Below are 18642 nucleotides of genomic sequence, written 5' to 3' on the forward strand. Positions count from 1 at the left end.
AAAAAAAAAAAAAAAAAAAAAAAAAAAAAAAAAAAAAAAAAAAAAAAAAAAAAAAAAAAAAAGTTCACAAATCTTCCACGTTACGACACAAGGTCCATTCCACGTGTACGAGTTGGTGGGCCCCACACAGACATTTTCCTCCTCTTTTTCCTTCCCTGATTTGAATAGACAAAATAATAGAAAAAATATATCAAAATATTTTAATATTTTTTATTTTTTATTTTTTTTGTTTTGACCAAATTAAGAAACGCTCATCCCTTTTAACAGTCCCTCTCCCCTTCGCCTTCCCCTCCCTTCCCTAGATGCAAAAAAAAAAAACACAAAATTTAACGAATTAATCTCAATTAAATTCTCGTTACATTTTTTTAATTTCCATTAATCAAATCCCTAATTCCAAAATCTCTTTTTTTTTTCTTCTTTCTTTTGTAATGGGTTATTATTTTAATTAAACCCAGAAGAAAACCATGGAGAAAAGGGGCATTTAATCTGTTAGGTATACATAGTTTACCCCTTTTTGAGTTTAGGGTTTTTTTTTTTTTTCTTTTCTGGGTTGGTTGTTTCAATGAAATCTATTTCCATTCTTCCGGATGCTGTGAAAAGCTACTAATCTTCTCTTAAACTTCGGTGGATTCTTGGTGAATTTTCTTGGACTCGATTGTCTAGGGCATGCCCTGAAAGGTTTGTCTTCTTTGTCTTATCTGGGTTTTTCTTTGTTCTATTTGGGTAATTACTGTTATGGTCGTTTTTGTTGGATTAGTTCTTAGGGTTGGATCGGATCATTAGGGTTCTAACAATCCCTTCATCAGTTTTGATTTTGATTCCCTTTTTTTGCCCTAATTTAGGTTTTCCTTGTTCCTGATCGAGTGTTTTGTTTATTTTTTTTAAAATGTAAAAATGGGTTTTCGTTGGATTGTTCTGGGTTGCATGAATGTTACTGTGTTGTTGCTTTGGCCAATCTCTGTGAGCTCTGTCAGTAATATTTTAACCAAAATTCTCAGTTTCTGATCCTTTTTTTCATTCATTTTATGAAAAGTGTGCCATGTTCTTAGTTGTTGTTACTGCCTCATTTGGTAACCAAATAAAGAAAAGCTTATTTATTATTATTATCTGGATGGTATGTCCCATGATCATATTATATGTAGATTGAGGAAGTATATGATGTTCTTCAGTTTTCTTTTTTGCCGTCGTCGTTTGTTCTTGATCAGTTATTTAGTTTTTACGAGAATGTGTCTTATTACTCGAGATTGTTCGATATATATTGTCATTTCTTTTAGTGTTCCAAGTGCTTATTTTTGTTCATGGTGTTGATTGTTTGAGTTTGAAATGAACATGGTTATCGTTCTACGATTTTAGAACTTCGCAAGTTACTATTTCGTGAGCTAAAATCGTCGATGATATTACTTCTGGTGGGAGTGGGAGGGCTGAGTTGTTTGATTTGTCTTGCAGATGTGGTGGTACTGGATACTGTTTTTCTTACATACGACATAGTTGCTCTGTTTTCAGGTAAGCTGTTTGTAGCTCAAAAGTTGGATGTGGGATTGTTTTGATTGATGAATTCCTTGTATAGTGAACACTTCGAAGACTAATGTTACTTTTTTTCGTGGACAGTGATATGGGGACAAAGCTTATAAGAGCTTGCGTTGAAGAAGATAGCGATGATTTTCCATCGGTTCCACCAGGTTTTGAGTCATATATATCCTTTTCTCTAGGGAAGGTGCACGATCATGAAAAACAAGACGGTTGTGTCCCTGCTAGTGTGTCGGCAACCGTCTCTGAATCACAGCCAGTTAAAGTGGAAAGTGAGGTAGAAGTTGCCAATGTTGCAAAAGTAACGAGATCCCTTCGGCGTAAACCATGTGTAAACTATAGACAATATGATTACTGCTCTGATGACGAGCTTGATACGAAGCATCTAGATCAGGTTGGTTTTTGGTTGTTCTCTTTCATTGTTGTTGTGATATTCTGCATTATGGTTTAATATCGATTTCCTTTGGTTTCGGTTGCAGAACTTTTCTGTAAGACCTTCTCTTTCGAAGGGAGTCATTCGTGGATGTCCACATTGTAATAATTGCCAAAAGGTTATCACTCGAATCAACCTTCATTTACAACTTTTCTAATTTATTATATCGCTTTTTCACTTTTAAGCACAATTCTTAATTTAGCTTGAAACATAAATCGATCAGGCACCGGGTTTTGAGTTCAAAGAATAGTGGGAAAGGCTAGTAGCTTGAACTGACCTACTATACCCATTTTTGCTGCTCTTTCTATCAATACCTTTTCTTGAGAATGTTTGATCGAGTAGAATCTTGAACAGGTTATTGCGAGATGGCGTCCAGAAGAATCGTGCCGACCAAATCTCGAGGATGCACCTGTGTTTTACCCAACTGAAGAGGTGTTTATCAGTGCTTCTGGATTCGTGTATCATCACATTTTTCCCTCTACTTCTGTGAAGTGATTTTTAAGTTTATTGTTGTGAATTGTCTGATATCCGAAACTATCACAACTATGGCAGGAATTTGGAGATACTTTGACATATATAGCGAGCATTCGAGCAAAAGCAGAGCCATATGGGATTTGTCGTATTGTCCCGCCTTCGTCTTGGAAGCCTCCATGTCCCCTGAAGCAGAAACATATTTGGGAGAGTTCTAAATTTGCAACGCGTGTCCAAAGGATTGATAAGCTTCAAAACCGAGATTCACTAAGAAAGAACTCTCGGTTTTGCAGTCAGATGAGGAGGAAAAGGAGGAGGGGTAATCGAAAGGGGGTCGATGTTACCATCTTAAATGGAATAAATGGAGATGCTGGGCCTTATGAGGCAGAAAGATTTGGATTTGATCCTGGTCCAGATTTTTCTTTAGCTTTGTTTCAAAAATATGCAGAAGACTTTAAGTCTCAGTATTTTAGTAAACCACTCGATGATACTTCAAAGGGTTGTAACCCGTCGATGCTGCCAGAGAACGAACATTGGAAACCGTCTTTGGAAAATATCGAGGGCGAATATTGGCGGATGGTAGAGAAACCAACGGAAGAGATTGAGGTTTGTATTTGAGTGTTAATTTTGGAATTCTTTTGTTTTTCTCTTGCAGGTTTATTTATTGGTTTATCCTGAATTTTCAAATTTGTGTCTACAAGGTCCCGGTACCTTAAAATGTGTATAACGTCAAAAATCAATAGACAAAATTCCTTCCTGGCTGACGGGTCTCCACACTTTTTTTTTTGCCTGCCTGTTCCGCATGCGCTTTGTGCAATTCGTAAGTGGCTAAATCAGTCGAAGGAAGGTTTATGAACGAAACACTCTTTATAAGGGTGTGGAAACCTCTCCCTAGTAGATGCGTTTTAAAAACCTTGAGGGAAAGCCCGAAAGGGAAAGCCCAAAGAGGACAGTATCTGCTAGCGGTGGGCCTCTACCGTTAAAAATGGTATCAGAGCCAAACACCGGGCGATGTGCTAGGGAGGAGGCTGTTCCTTGAAGGGGGTAGTCACGAGGCGGTGTGCCAGTAAGGATGCTGGGTCTCGAAGGGGGGTAGATGGTGGGGGTCCCACATCAAGGAACAAGTGCCAGCGAGGATGCTGGGCCCTGAAGGGGGTGGGTTGTGAGATCCCACATCGGTTTGGGAGGAGAACGAAACACTCTTTATAAGGGTGTGGAAACCTCTTCCTAGTAGACGCGTTTTAAAAACCTTGAGGGAAAGCCTAAAAAGGAAAGCCCAAAGAGAACAGTATCTGCTAGCGGTGGGCTTGAGCCGTTACATGTGGGCTCACAGATCCCTAAACTTTAAAAGTGTCTAATAGGTCTTCAAATTTTCAATTTTGTGTTAAGATCTCGACATGTTTAAAGTTTATAAAAGTTAATTGATCTATTAGATATAAAGTTGAATTTTAGATTTAATAGATCTCTAAATTTTCAATTTTGTGTCTAGTAGGACTATGAATTTTAAAAAACATTGTATAGATGAAGGATCTCTAACACACTTGAAAATTTAGGGACCTATTTGAAACAAAGTTGGAAGTTCACGGACCAAATAGACACACCACTAGACACTTTTTGAACTTTAGGCACCAACCGATGCTAATCTGAAAGTTAAGGGACTAAGCTTGTAATTTATTTGTACTACCCTTATTCAGTGATCTAAAATTTCTGGTTTCTCTCTTTGCTAGGTTCTCTATGGGGCTGATTTGGAAACTGGAGAGTTTGGCAGCGGTTTTCCGAAGAGTTGCAGTCAAGAGGGCTCAACATCAGATGAAGAGAAGTACGTAAAATCTGGCTGGAACCTCAACAACTTTCCGAAGCTTCCTGGATCAGTTCTTAGCTATGAGAACAGTAATATATCTGGAGTCCTGGTACCATGGCTGTACATCGGGATGTGCTTTTCGTCATTTTGCTGGGTGAGGCTACTTGTGTCTCCGTTTTGTGGACTCTTTTTGTCGGTCCTCTTTTGTTTCTTCATTTATTTGAACGAAACTATCACGTGAAGGCTGATGAACATTAAATTTGTAGATTACTACACAAAAATCCCTGGCATGAAGTGTTAGTTTATTTCTTTTCGATAATTGCTTGAATTGATCGCTTATGTTTTGATTTTTCGCTTCAATTTTCAGCACGTTGAAGATCACCACCTCTACTCTCTGAACTACATGCACTGGGGCGATCCCAAAGTCTGGTATGGTGTTCCAGGAAACGGTGCCAGTAAACTAGAAGACGCTATGAAAAAGCATTTACCTGACCTCTTTCAAGAACAGCCCGATTTACTCCATAAACTGGCAAGTTCCTTCGCTAATATGATAATGTCGTCGGTTTATATGGAATTTTCCCCCCAAGCAGAAAGCAGTGCAAGTTTTTGTCACATTTATATTTGTATGTAGTAGTGTGTTTTAAAAATGGCAATAATATTTGCAAAAATCTGATTTTTCGTAATTATGTTTGGCCAAAATGTTCGTCTAAACTGCTATCCGTGCGCAGGTTACACAACTTTCTCCGTCTATATTGAAAATCGAGGGTGTGCCCGTATATAGGTGTATTCAGAATCCCGGAGAGTTCGTTTTGACCTTCCCTCGTGCATACCATTCGGGATTCAACAGCGGTTTCAATTGTGCAGAGGCAGTTAATGTAGCTCCAGTCGACTGGTTGCCCCATGGTCAAATTGCTGTAGAATTATATCGTGAACAGGGACGAAGAACTACTATTTCCCACGATAAGCTATTGCTTGGCGCCGCACGAGAAGCTGTGAGGGCACATTGGGAACTAAATTTTCTGAAAAAGAATACTTTGGATAACTTAAGATGGAATAATGTATGCGGAAAAGATGGCGTCTTAGCAAGAGCGTTCAAGGTAAACCATTGCTCTCTCCCTGTCACTCATATTTACGGATAGCGTGTATCGAAAGAGAGGTTTCTTTGTCCATGTATGATAACCGTACTTGGCTGTTATTGTCTGAATTCACGAATTTTAAAACTCGTAGTTCTAAGAGACATGAATGAATTGAGTATGAGTTCTATTATCGTTTTCAAACAACGTTCGGAGTTGAATATTCATATCATCCCTAAAAATTGTTTTGTTTGGCAGACTCGAGTCGAGATGGAGTGTGCAAGGAGGAACCTTCCTTGCAGTTCTTCAACGGCAATTAAGATGGAGAGCAACTTTGACGCCTCTAACGAGAGAGAGTGCATTTCATGCCTCTTTGACTTGCATCTGTCGGCCGTCGGGTGTCATTGTTCACCGGATAAATATGTATGCTTGAATCACGCAAAGCAGTTGTGTTCTTGTGCTTGGGAGAAGAGAATTTTTCTCTTCCGCTACGACATCAGCGAATTGAACGTTCTTCTTGAAGCATTGGAGGGTAAGTTAAGTGCAGTATACCGGTGGGCGAGGCAGAATCTCGGTCTGGCACTCAGTACGTCAAGGGAGTTGAGTTCTCAATCATCGACCATGTCCCTTGGGAAACCTCAATGGAAAGAAATCTTGAGGCAATCTTCATTATTGCCCGCTCTAACGGCTATTGACAGCGCTTCTCATCATGCCAAAACGTTATCTACCGTTAACGGTTCGGGAAAGGTAGTTGAGCAGCAAAATTATAAATCTGAGGTGAAAAATGAAAACCATGACCTTGTGGCAACGAATTCGAGGCATACCGATTCGCAGTCCTGTAAGGAGGATACAAATGCTCTGAATTTGGATAAAATGTGTACTGAAAATGTGATACTACTAAGTGATGATGAAGGTGATGAGCATAAGAAGACGATTTCAAATGACGTAGCTGAAAGTTTATCAGTGAAGCCGCTCGAAACCTCAAATCGTTTCTCTGATATTGATTCTAAGGCTAGCCTGTGCAACTACAATGATAATACGAGTCTGCACAGCCCGGTGACTGATGCAACGACCATCGAAGAAAAGGAAGTCAACTTGTTGATTGAAAGAAAATCGAATAATTGCCAATCGAGCGTTGTTCCTTTAAATAGAAACACAGCTAATGCTATTCAGAACAACAATTTTTCAGAAGCTGGGTTAGGTCGTAGTAATAAAGTATTTTCAGCTTCAACGGACATCGATTCTCGAAAATCACAGACTTGTGGCTCGGGAAAACCGAATGAGGGTAGGCACGGAAACGTGGGAACAAGTGCTACCTCTTTTGTGTTGGACCCTAGTAGAACCACTGCAAGTTTGTCCTGCAATCAAGCTAATATGGACAGATTCTTGAGGCAAAAGGGTCCTCGAATGGCGAAGCTAGTTCGGAGAATTAACTGCAATGTAGAGCCCTTAGAATATGGAACCGTGCTCTCAGGAAAGTCTTGGTCGAACAGTCGAGCCATTTTTCCGAAAGGTATTAAAATCTCCGCTTTCGTGTTTTAGTTAGATATTAAAAGACAGATCTTGACCACATATTTATGTTGTATTTTGCAGGATTTAAGAGCAGGGTCAAGTATATAAGCGTTTTAGATCCATCAACTTTGTGTTACTATGTTTCTGAAATTCTCGACGCCGGACGGGATGGACCTCTTTTCATGGTAAAATTAGGAGCTTCTCAGATAGGGCTCTTTTCTGCTTTTCGTCGTGGTCGTTTTTCTTAGTCAAGAGTTTTCTTCATCTCGGCTCACAGAGAGTGGCCTTTCGTGTCGTGTTTTGGTCATTATTTTGTGCCTGTTTCCAAGTTCAAATGATTTAGGCTATGGTATTTTAGTCATTAAACTGCAGTCGAGTTCCACCCTCTCGTGTCGGTTGTGTATTGCTTCTGTCTGGTTGTTCAAATGTGCGATCTTTGATCGTCCCGCGACGTATTATACTTAGATTCTTTAATATCTTGACAGGTTGTTTTGGAGCATTGTCCATCCGAGGTATTCGTTCACGTTTCTGCTGCTAGATGTTGGGAGCTGATTCGAGATCGAGTTAATCAGGAAATTGCAAAGCAACATAAGTTGGGTAGAATGAATCTTCCTCCTTTACAGCCTCCTGGGAGCTTAGATGGCTTAGAAATGTTCGGATTCACTTCACCGGCAATCGTGCAGGTAAACCCATTACTTAAAAACTTTCGATACCGCATGGACGACCGACCGACATTGTCGAAAACTCGCAATGAGCTTGTTCCGAAAGGAGAACTTGTGAACTCTGCCTATTCATGGTTTAATAGGCTTCTGATATAGGTGCATTTGCTTTCTACTTATGCAGGCCATTGAGGCAATGGATCGAAATCGAGTATGTTGCGAGTATTGGGACTCTCGGCCCTATTCTCGGCCTCACGTACATAGTCCACAACTGTCTCAATCGACAGAAATGAAAACGACCGAAAGGAACCATAGGGGGGTCGATCCTAGGCAAGCTGGAGTCGATATAATAGTACTTAGGGGATTGTTGAAGAAGGCAAACATTGATGAACTAAACTTACTCTATACCGTTTTAAATGATAGTAGTAGGGCAACGGTCGATCAAGGCGCGTTGACTCGGCTTCTTAACGAAGAGATTCAAAGTCATCGAAGATGATTCATTGTTCGGGTTTTTTTTTTTTTTTTTTTTGATTGATTTGACTGAAATAGGGCGGCGTTAATCAGAATTTTGTGTAAATACAGAGGTGGTGGTGGTGGGTATCAGGCTGAGGTCCTTTTTGTTGTACATGCTTCTTTTAATCTCTTATGCTCATATTCTAAGTTCCAAAAGGGGTTTAGAGTGTAAGGTGATGATACCCAATACATATAATACACATTCTCTCATAACTTTTTATTTTAAATTATTCAAAGGTTTAGTGTAGAAAAACTCAAATCTTTTGTGTTCAAATTCAATAAAATCCAATTTCTTTTACATTCTTTGCTTATATCTACTTTGGATACCCATCGGTTCTAGCTGAAATTATAATGTAACTGTCTTATAATAATCGTCGGATGTGTATTACAAGACATGTACATGTGTCAATGTAACTGTCTCGTGGATGTGCATCATAAGTATGTACAATCGTACCCACACGACTTTATCTGGGATTCTTTCACTCGAAAATGAAGAAAGAAAGAAAAGGGAGGAGGAGGAGCGCAATCTCATTACCTCGAGACAGTTTCGCGCCACAGAGCGGAGCCTGGGGGAGTTTGACCACAAGGTCAAAATGAGAAAAGAGAGACCAACTCGTGCACGAGCCAGAGGACGTAAGCCAAGCAATAAATGTACTTTTTTTTTTTTTTTTTAATGTTGTTGAGGAACTTTATTTAGTTATTTTACTTGTAGTAGATTAGAGTGAGTTGGAGCAAAAAGAAGTCCAAACTAGTTGAGCCAGGCACATGTTGACCTTAGGAGCGAGTCGAAGCTTGAGCCACGATGGAGAGAGTGGCTAGACTGAGTCCCATGCGTTAAGAGTTGGCTTAGGTTGGCACGTGGGTCAGAGATTGGGCACAGGTCAATATGGGGGTGTATGACCGTTTACCAAATCATGTCTACACTCACTAGGGTTAAAATGTCCCAACACAATTCTTCGCTCACATTTTATAAAATATTTTCTATCAAATACAAGAAATAACATACTTGAAAACAAAAGAAATATTGAAAACAAGAAAAAACATCTATGAAGTTTAGAAATAAAATGTTGTTGGTTTATCCCAACATAACGACTACAACTTAGATGCAAAAATCTAACTACATGTGGCTCTTGCTTTTACCTAAAAAATGTTAAAACGTGGATGAGTATTTAAAAATACTCAATAAGTGACTCCACCGTTAAGGTCAGAAAATGTAATCACATGCAACATGGTTCATGATGAAATCTATTTTTCGTAACTATTCCTCAAGTGTTTTTTCGTTTTTTTAGTACGGTTGGATGATAGTATTTTTTTTTTTTCAAATGGTTCACGTACACATGCATGGACCCACTAGACATGACTATGAGCTATTATACAATCATTCTGTCGAAAACCAACGAAAAGAAAGGAGTGCATATCATATCATGGTGTACATGTTTGCATAAAACATACTGGGAAAGTATCTTGTGCTTATAATACAACATGCATGAAGTTCCACATTTTTAAATTATTGTACATATAAATTATTGTACATAGGTACGATGCACATCGTACTTTTGTACTTTTATGACATAACCTTCATATGAGACATACATATGCATGCATGACATGTCATTCATCCTTCGCAGACATGACTCATCATGTGTCTTATAGAGGATAATGTGAACATAGTATTATAACATACATGGATAAACATACTAGAAGTATGTACACCACATAAATTTCATAAACATAACATAATACAAGAAATAACATACAGATAAGTCACATAGTATGTGTTGTTATAGAGCATACAATTTATCTAACCTAGTCCAAAGACATTCTAACAGTAAGCATATGTCACTAAATTTCTTTAGTTGTTACTAGCCTAATTCTGATCGTCATTCTACTTACGATCCAAAATAGTAAAACAGAGTCGTCTAAGCTGTCAAAGTTGTGTTAAAAAGGAGCCACTAAAGACATAGCCAAGTAAGTTGCAAGGGACGTGACTTGTCCAAGCCGTACGTATACCATTTTCAGAGAGCAGCTTGGGTCGAGCCGCATGTGGGCTAGTGCTTAGAGTAAGCCACCTCCAAGCCACCTCCAAGTTGCATGCAAGCCAATGCTTGAGATAAGCAACCTTCGAGCTATACGTGCGCTGACGCCTCGAGTGGCTTAGATCGTGTGCTAAGCCGTAGAAAATAAAAGAATAAACACCTCTTAAGACGATTGAAGGATAGTTGGAAACTAAATCTCAAAGTAATAAAGAGAAACAATGTTAGAATCTTTACGGCGAATCTCACTTTCAACGTTGATCGAAATGAGATTTTTCAAAGGAACAATGAGGAAGGAGTGAGATGGTCAAGTGATTGCCAAAAATTTTACAGAGCCGCAAAATTAGCACAACCAATAGCTATCAATTTTTTTTTAACCGTGACAATTTTCTCCCTATAGTTATATCTTCCATCTTAATACCACTGATTCTATACTACCATTGATTCTATACTGAATAATTTATTTATAATTCAACTATAGACTAAGTTTGTCTCGAATCAATGAGAGAATGTGACCCATTGTTCAAGTCCGAAAATCAACGCTTAAAAGAATTACTCATCTATTTAAAATGGTAGACTTATAAATCGACTACAAAAGTCATTCTTACTCGGAGTTACTCATTCAAGATTAAGATCAAGTCGCATATGATCGTAAATTCAGGTCACTTGTGGATGAAAGTCTGAATTTCTAAAATTTCAAGCATTTAGGTAAGGAAAAATGTTACATAAATAGTCTACCTGTGTCGATATCCCAATTATTGAACTCATCTTTGTTCCTAAATCATAATAACCACACACAGTGAATGGATTCAGGTGAGCTTGTGAATGGTTTTCATGTCAACAACTTCATTGAGAGTTCCTTTCAGAAGATGATCCCACCATTTATACAAGAAGCTGTTCACAACTAGCCTGAACCAAGGTGAGAGCTTCAGTCCACCCTCTCCAGCATCTGCTTTCCTCACCAGTTCTTTCAACTGTTCCTGGTTCACATATTTGATATCCGCCACTTCGTCCGGGTTTGGATTCACATGGACATTCCGAACCACGAATAGGAGATAATCGACTGCAAGCAACAAGATATATGGCAACGGTCGAATTATCAGGATACACAAAAAGGTTAAACTGTTTATACATGTTCTTAACAGCCTCTACCATCTACGGATCAGGAATACGCCCGCAGAAAACCCGACGACAAGTGAAGAACTATTATAGGAGTTTGAATGTAGATCCTTTTTTAATGCCATATTCGTCACTAAACTCGACTCAACGAACTCAATTCAAGAGTCTAAATATAGTGCAATAACTAGTCCTCTGATCATCTGATTTAGGCAGGGATCAAACTAAAAGACTTCCAGAATCAAGCAGACGACATGTCAATAAATTCAGAGAAGAACAGATGAATTCAAAACGATAGCAATAGAGTTGGAATATTTACGCTCATGCTCTCCCCATTTTCCATCAGATGGCGCCTTATAGAGTATGCGACCAATGGATGTGAATTGATCGACTGGTACGTCTTCAGCAGCAATGCCAAGTTCATCAAAAAGTTTTCTCTGTGCAGCATTCCTTACTCCTACAGCTCATCCATCAACCAATAAGGAAAGAAAAATTACAAATATAAAGAAGGGATATATACCTAATACACAAGCAATTATACAAAAGACATAAAAGGAAATCCAACACTTCTCCTCAAGCTGGTTTGTGGATATCCTCCATAGTCAGCTTGTTGATAAGTTATCAAGTTGTCGTTTTGACAGATTTAGTTCACATATTGAGTCATTTGTTCTGTCGTCGGAAGATAAGATATGCATATTACATCATCAATCTTCCCTTTTATGAAATGCTTGTCAACTTCATTTGGTTTTTCCTATCTTGTAGGACAGGATTATGTGTTGTGGCGACGTCACAATAGACCCGAATAGGTGTTTTTTTAGACAATTTCAATTCATTAAGTATTGTGATAATCCATATCGTTCACAAATTTCATACGCTAAGGCTCTAAATTTTACTTCGGCACTACTTCTGACCACTACATTTCGTTCTCTATTATGCCATGTAACTAAATTTCCTCCAACAGAACAAACTATAAAAAGTAGATCTTCTATCCATAATGCTTTCAGCCCCATCTACATCAGTAAACACTTCAACTTGAAAATTATCATGGTTCTAAAATAATATACCTTTGCCTAAAGTTCCTTCCAGATATCTCAAAATTCTATCCACTGCTTCATAATGAATCGGTTTAAGTGAATGCATGAATTGTCTTTGTCTTTGGTCTTTGGCCTTTAATTCTTGCATGACATTCGGTTCGATAGGAGTTCTTAGCAAACTCCATCTCTAAAAAGTATTTCAAGGTCCCCCAAGATTCTTATTTGGAACTCACTTGCAAATTTGTTCTTAAAACTTATCCATCTTCATCATTACTTGTGATAATATCATCAACATAGACAATTAATATAACAATTCTATTATGACTATTTGACAATTTTGCTTATGAGATAAGGTTCAAGTACTTTTCCTAATAGCAATAGGAACATCAAGATAAAAAAAATAATAGGAAAGGCATTTTGAACATCCGAAAGATTAGGAAGAACGTAAGAGGGACTAATAGACCTTCGTTCCTTTGATCGACTGCTCTTCTAGTATAAAACTTTAATTGAGGAATTTGACCTAGAGTCATTTTGTAGTATTATTCCTCCTAAATGAGAAGTTTATATACTTGATATCAAAGGACTAAGGATAGACAAGTCGAGATGAATGACATAAGGAAGGGTTCAAATAGATCCCACGAATTATCTTCTATATTTGATTCTCCCTCGAAAAAGAATTTTAGGTCAAATATGGTTGGTTTTCTAAAAAACACACGTCCATGCTCATATAAAACCTTTTTGTCTAAGGATCAAAGCATCTATACACCTTTTGATTAGAAGCATAACCCAAAAATATGCATTTAGTAGCCCTGTGATTAAGTTTTGATCGTAAAAAAACTAGTATGTGAACAGAATGTGTACGACCATTTGGAAAATCAGTCTCATGGCATTCAAGAGATGTACTAAAACTTAATACTTAAACAGGAATTTATCAGATAGGTAGCGGTGAGTATAGCTTTCTCCCATAAATGCTTAGGAACATGCACAGAAAAAACTATGGCATGTGCAACCTCTCGTAAGTGCCTATTTTTTTTTTTTTTATAATCAATCCCATTTTGTTGATAGGTAACTCAACAAGTATATTGATATAAAAAATCATTCAAGTACCCGTTGAAATACTCAGTTCTATTGTCAGTGTGTAAAATGTTGATTGTTAGTTGAAATTGGATTTCAATCAGATTATAGAAATATTTTTTAACCTCACACTATTTGTAATTAAATAGACCCAAGATAGATGTGTGTGATCTATATAAAAGTAACAAACAACTTTTTACCACTGAGTCAAAACTCAAGGACCCCAAACATCACTATGAATTAACTATAAGGTTTGGAATGAAATGGAGCAATTAGTATTTTTTAAATGAATTGGTAAATAAACGTTTTAAGGTAGAAACTTGAGTCACAACAATGACATAAAAATCACCTTAGTTGGAAAAAAGAAACCAAATTTCTTTTTTTCACCAAACTGGCCTAACCAATCAAATAGTGAATGGAATCAGAACTTGAACCGATTTGAATTAGATCTCAAATTGAACCAACCAAGTTTGAACCAAACCAAACCAGACAATAAAGACCTCCGCAGATAACCAAATGGTCGCAAACACGAACGCTTGAACCAATGTTGAATGCAAATCAATCACAAACCAGAAGTTGAAAGCAGTGGCAGAAGACACAGACAGTGATGGTGGCAGAGAGACACGACGACGACAAACTAGGGTTGTGAGGAATCCTCAGTGATGATCCAACGAAATTGCAACAACTATGACAAGGACCATGGCGAACAACAAAGATGAGCGACGGAGACCCAAACACCTCTAGCAAAGACCATATACAAAGTCTTGACTAAGTCAATAATGGGTTATGATTGAAGACGAACACGAAGGTCCCTAGTTATGGTCGGAATGTGACGATAGAAACATATGGGTCAAGGAAAATTAAACCAACAACGATAGAAGTAGGATGCACCAGTCAAGAATGGCAACCAGGGTTCCAAAGGCGGTGACTATGGTTCCAAAAAATGGTGAGGGTTTTAAAGGCAGCTAGGAGTTGCATATGCTCTAATACCATCTTAAACTTAGGAAGAAGAATAATATTATTGTATTTCTTCTTACTCATCTAAAACAAATACAAGGTACTCTTATATAGAAGAAAGACCATCAACCAATAAGGAAAGAAATATTACAAATATAAATAAGGAATACATGCATAACATAAAAGGAAATCCAACACATACCAAGTGCATCCTCCTCAATAAGCTCTGATTCTCTGTACAATGGATGGCTGCAGCAGGTGTTCGTCCAAACAAGGGGGAATGTTACTTTTGTCGCAGAACGTTGCTAACAAAAAAAGAAGAAAAAAAAAGTTTGTTACAGCATATATTATATGTATGCCAGTGTAAATGCATTAGATCTAGGGATTTATCAGTCCTTTTCCCTTTTGGTTCATGACTTTCATGCATGCCTAAGTGTCTGTAAGAAATATAAGAAATACTAAAACAGTATTATATCATAGGTTATTACAACATCATTTTGAATTCTCTGTGGTTGTTATGAATTTCTTTCAAGTGATGCTATGGTTTGAAATTTAGGCCATCACTTCGAGGTGGCCTTTTGTCAACACCACCAATCCCAGGTAGAGCTAAAGAGAGATAAGTTTCATTGGCTGTTTGCTTGAATAAGCCGCACATGTCACACATGAGGATAAGTGGTCCATCGCCACTTCCATGCGCTGAAGCATGAGATCACGCGGGAAGTTCATTTTGAGTTCCATTGCTCGTTCTCACCTGGTCTAATGTCATGCGTTCTATTTGTGTATTTGGTATAGGCAGAAGCTGTTCAAGTGTCAAGAAAAGAGCCAGCTTTTATCTCCTTTAGTACGTTTTTTAATTCTTCCTTTTGGGGAAGGAAACAAAATGAAGATGGTTTTAGTATGAGTTAATTAATGGTTGGAGATGGTCTAAAAAAACGGAAGAGAACATGCAACCCCATGCTGGAAGTATACACATTAAGATCCAAATTATTGTAACTACATACCTGAAGAAGCAACTCAAATTTATTGTTAAATAAGAAGACACTGAAGGCTCTATGGAGTGCTTTGTTTGACTCAATATTATCCATCAAGTGACCTACAAATTATAAGACCAAAAAGAAAACAAGATGATCAGAATAAAAGTTTGAACAACAAGAAGAAACACAAGGAGAAATAGGTGCTTTGCAATGCCTCATCGATATTTTAAGTTGAAATCCTACAAATTCATAGCTTAATTAGGGGAAAAGGAGGAGAAGCGAGGTGGAAATACAAGGGGTACAGAACATTTACATCCACGTCCATTTGAAAAAAAAGTATAACATACTTATTTGTTCAAAATACAAAAATAATGAGTCAATCGATAAACAAACCCTTTTTGCCTCGCTGGGTTCGAGGTTTAAAAGTCTGCTTAAAGATACATAACATAATAAACAAAATGAGGGTTACCCAGGCAGTACTTACAATTATATTTAGAATCGTGACCAACAATATTATCACTTTCATCCACCAGAATGCATCTGCAAGGTTTCAATTAAAGAGAATTCATCAATTTCTGGCATGATTACGCCATTAATCAATCAGAGCACAATGATAGAAATCTCTAAAGAAAGAAGAAAAGTAACAAGAAAACAAGGCGAATAAAATTGAGCTTGGAAGTCAATCTTGAAATGAAAATCACTAGGCAGAAAGAGTAAGTTCATATGCAAAGATAAATTAAACTAATCCTAAATGAATAGTGATATAGAAAGTTTCAATATATAGGACTGTAGGTAAATGTGGGGTATCTAGATTTTGGTATCACAAATATCCAATAATTTCTCATATGGCCACCATGGTTCACAATAAGGTGCCTTTGAATTCTTGTCCATGTGACTAACAAATGGCCATCTACCTTAGCTCATGCACCATTAATTCAAACTTAACTTCACCAATATGGAATTTGCTGATAAACACAAAGAACCCTTAATTTAATTCAATGTGGGTTCCACCAAAGCCCTCAAGCTTGATTAATTTCAAAGATTTAACCAATAGCCACACTTAAATGGCTGGATTCTTAGAGTAGAGCAGCAAGTAGCAATTTCTTACTCCTGGCCTGCCAAATATTTAGACATTCACAACCATCCATGAACAATGAACTTCTGCATTCATAAAACTCTCAAACTAGACAAAGCTTTTATACGGCTAGAAAACAGAATCCTCAGCAATTTAACAAAACAATGGAACTCCTTCCAGAAGCCAAACAACAATAAGAAGACAAAGATCAGCATCCATGGTAGAAACGGAAATCAAAAGAACTCAAGCAAACAAAAAGAATTCAAAATTAAGACGAAACAAAAGAAACCCAGAACAGAAATCGGGAAGGGAAGGGGAATTAAGAAGAAACGCACTCGTCATCGAACATAAGGCGCCTCTGGACGGCATCCATGGAAGCATCAGCAGCGGAATCCATGGTAGTGTTGGTGGAGAGAGAGCAGCGGGAGACCCTAGCGAAGAGGGTGCGAGGGGCGGAAACAGAAGAAGCGAAACGACATTTGGAAGAGAAGGAAATGGGAGGGGGGAAAGAGAGAGGGGTTTTGAGGAGGTGAGAGGTTATTAGAAACATTGGGGAATTGGGGAATCCACCATTTGAGGATCAAATGACCTGCAAATCGCCTTTTGAAGAAGATCGGAGGTGGTGTGAACAACGGCCCCGCTGTCTCACGTCGCGACTCACCAATTTGTAAATTTCTCAATTCGTGAATTTGGATATTTATTGCTTTTTTTTTATTTTTTATTTTAGTTGAGTTTGACTCAAATTTTCGATTCAGCTCGTTACAAATGGATCATTTTTTATCCGGTCAACCCAACTAACACAAAAATAACATTAGAATAGAACATAAATTTATTTTACTTTTAAAAATATTAAAATATTTAAGATTTGTAAATGTGGATGATGAAAGTCCCTCTCCCCTAATTTAGGAAATGAAACTATCTCCATTGATATGGGCGAAACTGGGGGAGCACAAAGCAAAGCTACGAGAGTTTATGTTCAAGATGGACAATATCATACCATTATGGAGAGTCGTGTTCATTTAATATGGTATCAGAGTCATGTCCTCAAATGTAAAGTCGTGTTCATCTAACATGGTATCAGAGTCATACCCTCAAATGTAAAGGACTCCAGGATTTCAAAAGAAAAGGAGGGGAGGCGTACTTTATTAATTAATTAAAGAAAACGACCTACAATTGTATTCATAAAAATTTTAAAATTAATTAATTTATTAGTTTTTTTTTTTTTTTGGGTCCAAAATTACATGGAACACATGAAACACACCAAACACCTAACTTAATGACAATTTGTCTTTTTCACTGTACTAGTTTCGTTTATCCCATGAAACACACCTAATGTACAAAGATTTTGCTTTATTTGATTTTATAATTAAATAAATGCTAAAACTAATTATATATCTTCGCAATAAATTAAATTGGTTAAATTACCGAACATTCAAGAGTTGTGCGCGAAGAAGGTTGTCACTGAGTATGAACTCTTTCATAATAGAATTGTAGTTTGTTTCGTATGTCCTGCCTAATTTCAAACTGTGATTTCGATTAGTTAATGTGTTTGAAGTCTAGATTTTAGGATCTTTACTCTTATGTGAGACAGAAGAGCTCGATGGAAATATGGATAAATGTTTGCATGTAGATGAAGATTGATGAACTATAGCTCAGATTAACAGAATGATGAAATATGAACCTATCGGTCTCTAGAATAATCAATAATTGACGACACTTAATATAAATAAATTATAATTTGGATTTGTATATGAACCCAATCCCCATGTGTAAATAAACTTAAACAACACCGACTTGTATTAGATTTGAATTTGAATTTGGTTTTAGTATACGTTCCCGGGAAGCACATACACTAAGGAAATTTACATAGTAAACTATAATACCTATGGCTTCTCCCAATTCGACCAGATCCCCATGAGTAGGACTTCGTTCATAAAATAATTGGTAGATCCAAGATGTACTCCTACAAGTAAAGGGAGTCCGAATAGATATCAGTTGTGTTTGAAAGGTTATGAATCGATTGATAAGTCCAACATCAATATCTTGATTTCGTATGCCAATGCATCGACAACCTCTCATTTATGTTTGAAGATCTATTCAATTTTGGAGTGAGTTGTCTCGAAATCTAAGACTAAATGTTATTCATCTTCTAACTACTCTTGATTTGAATCCGTTCAATAAGTTAGCCTATTATGATTATTTACAAAAATTTTGTAAATCCAAGAGCATCCTTTGTCGTAAGTTTCCTATATGGAATGAGATGAAGTTTTTTAGATAGGGAAAGTTAGTCAAAACGTTCGAACTACGATTATGATGATAGTTAAAGTTTAAAACAAAAACAATTCATGACAGCTTCAACTTATGCAAGTTCACAAGCATGTCGTCGTTTT

The 18642-nt window shown here is 37.3% G+C and overlaps 2 protein-coding genes across 2 annotated transcripts; one reads left to right on the forward strand and one right to left on the reverse strand.

Moving 5' to 3' along the window:
- The first annotated feature begins 249 nt into the window (after nucleotides 1-249).
- On the forward strand, nucleotides 250-8208 carry LOC111436192 (putative lysine-specific demethylase JMJ16). Its single transcript, XM_023073914.1, has 13 exons — nucleotides 250-678; nucleotides 1447-1503; nucleotides 1609-1921; nucleotides 2007-2078; nucleotides 2315-2392; nucleotides 2513-3037; nucleotides 4159-4386; nucleotides 4600-4761; nucleotides 4961-5329; nucleotides 5564-6818; nucleotides 6899-7002; nucleotides 7303-7500; nucleotides 7661-8208. Exons 3-13 carry the CDS (start codon nucleotides 1613-1615, stop codon nucleotides 7970-7972), a joined length of 3612 nt encoding a protein of 1203 aa, XP_022929682.1. The 5' UTR covers nucleotides 250-678; nucleotides 1447-1503; nucleotides 1609-1612; the 3' UTR covers nucleotides 7973-8208.
- Nucleotides 8209-10611: 2403 nt separating this feature from the next.
- On the reverse strand, nucleotides 10612-16911 carry LOC111436246 (isopentenyl-diphosphate Delta-isomerase I-like). Its single transcript, XM_023073989.1, has 6 exons — nucleotides 16588-16911; nucleotides 15662-15717; nucleotides 15205-15296; nucleotides 14406-14508; nucleotides 11458-11595; nucleotides 10612-11085 (listed from the first exon to the last, which is right to left on the reverse strand). The coding sequence occupies exons 1-6, from the start codon at nucleotides 16800-16802 to the stop codon at nucleotides 10832-10834; spliced, it is 858 nt and encodes a 285-aa protein (XP_022929757.1). The 5' UTR covers nucleotides 16803-16911; the 3' UTR covers nucleotides 10612-10831.
- Nucleotides 16912-18642: the final 1731 nt, after the last annotated feature.

The sequence above is a fragment of the Cucurbita moschata genome, unplaced genomic scaffold (genome assembly GCF_002738365.1).
Source record: "Cucurbita moschata cultivar Rifu unplaced genomic scaffold, Cmos_1.0 Cmo_Scf00052, whole genome shotgun sequence".
Lineage (NCBI taxonomy): Eukaryota > Viridiplantae > Streptophyta > Magnoliopsida > Cucurbitales > Cucurbitaceae > Cucurbita > Cucurbita moschata.

What these genes read in the sequence shown, in the direction of transcription:
- LOC111436192 (XM_023073914.1), top strand. Translation starts at nt 1,613, where the DNA reads ATGGGGACAAAGCTTATAAGAGCTTGCGTTGAAGAAGATAGCGATGAT. An exon ending in ATACGAAGCATCTAGATCAG is followed by an intron (nt 1,922 to 2,006) that starts GTTGGTTTTTGG and finishes TTTCGGTTGCAG; the next exon opens with AACTTTTCTGTAAGACCTTC. An exon ending in TCGAGCCATTTTTCCGAAAG is followed by an intron (nt 6,819 to 6,898) that starts GTATTAAAATCT and finishes TGTATTTTGCAG; the next exon opens with GATTTAAGAGCAGGGTCAAG.
- LOC111436246 (XM_023073989.1), bottom strand. Translation starts at nt 16,802, where the DNA reads ATGTTTCTAATAACCTCTCACCTCCTCAAAACCCCTCTCTCTTTCCCC. An exon ending in CGCCTTATGTTCGATGACGA is followed by an intron (nt 15,718 to 16,587) that starts GTGCGTTTCTTC and finishes GAAACCTTGCAG; the next exon opens with ATGCATTCTGGTGGATGAAA. An exon ending in TCACGATTCTAAATATAATT is followed by an intron (nt 15,297 to 15,661) that starts GTAAGTACTGCC and finishes TATAATTTGTAG; the next exon opens with GTCACTTGATGGATAATATT.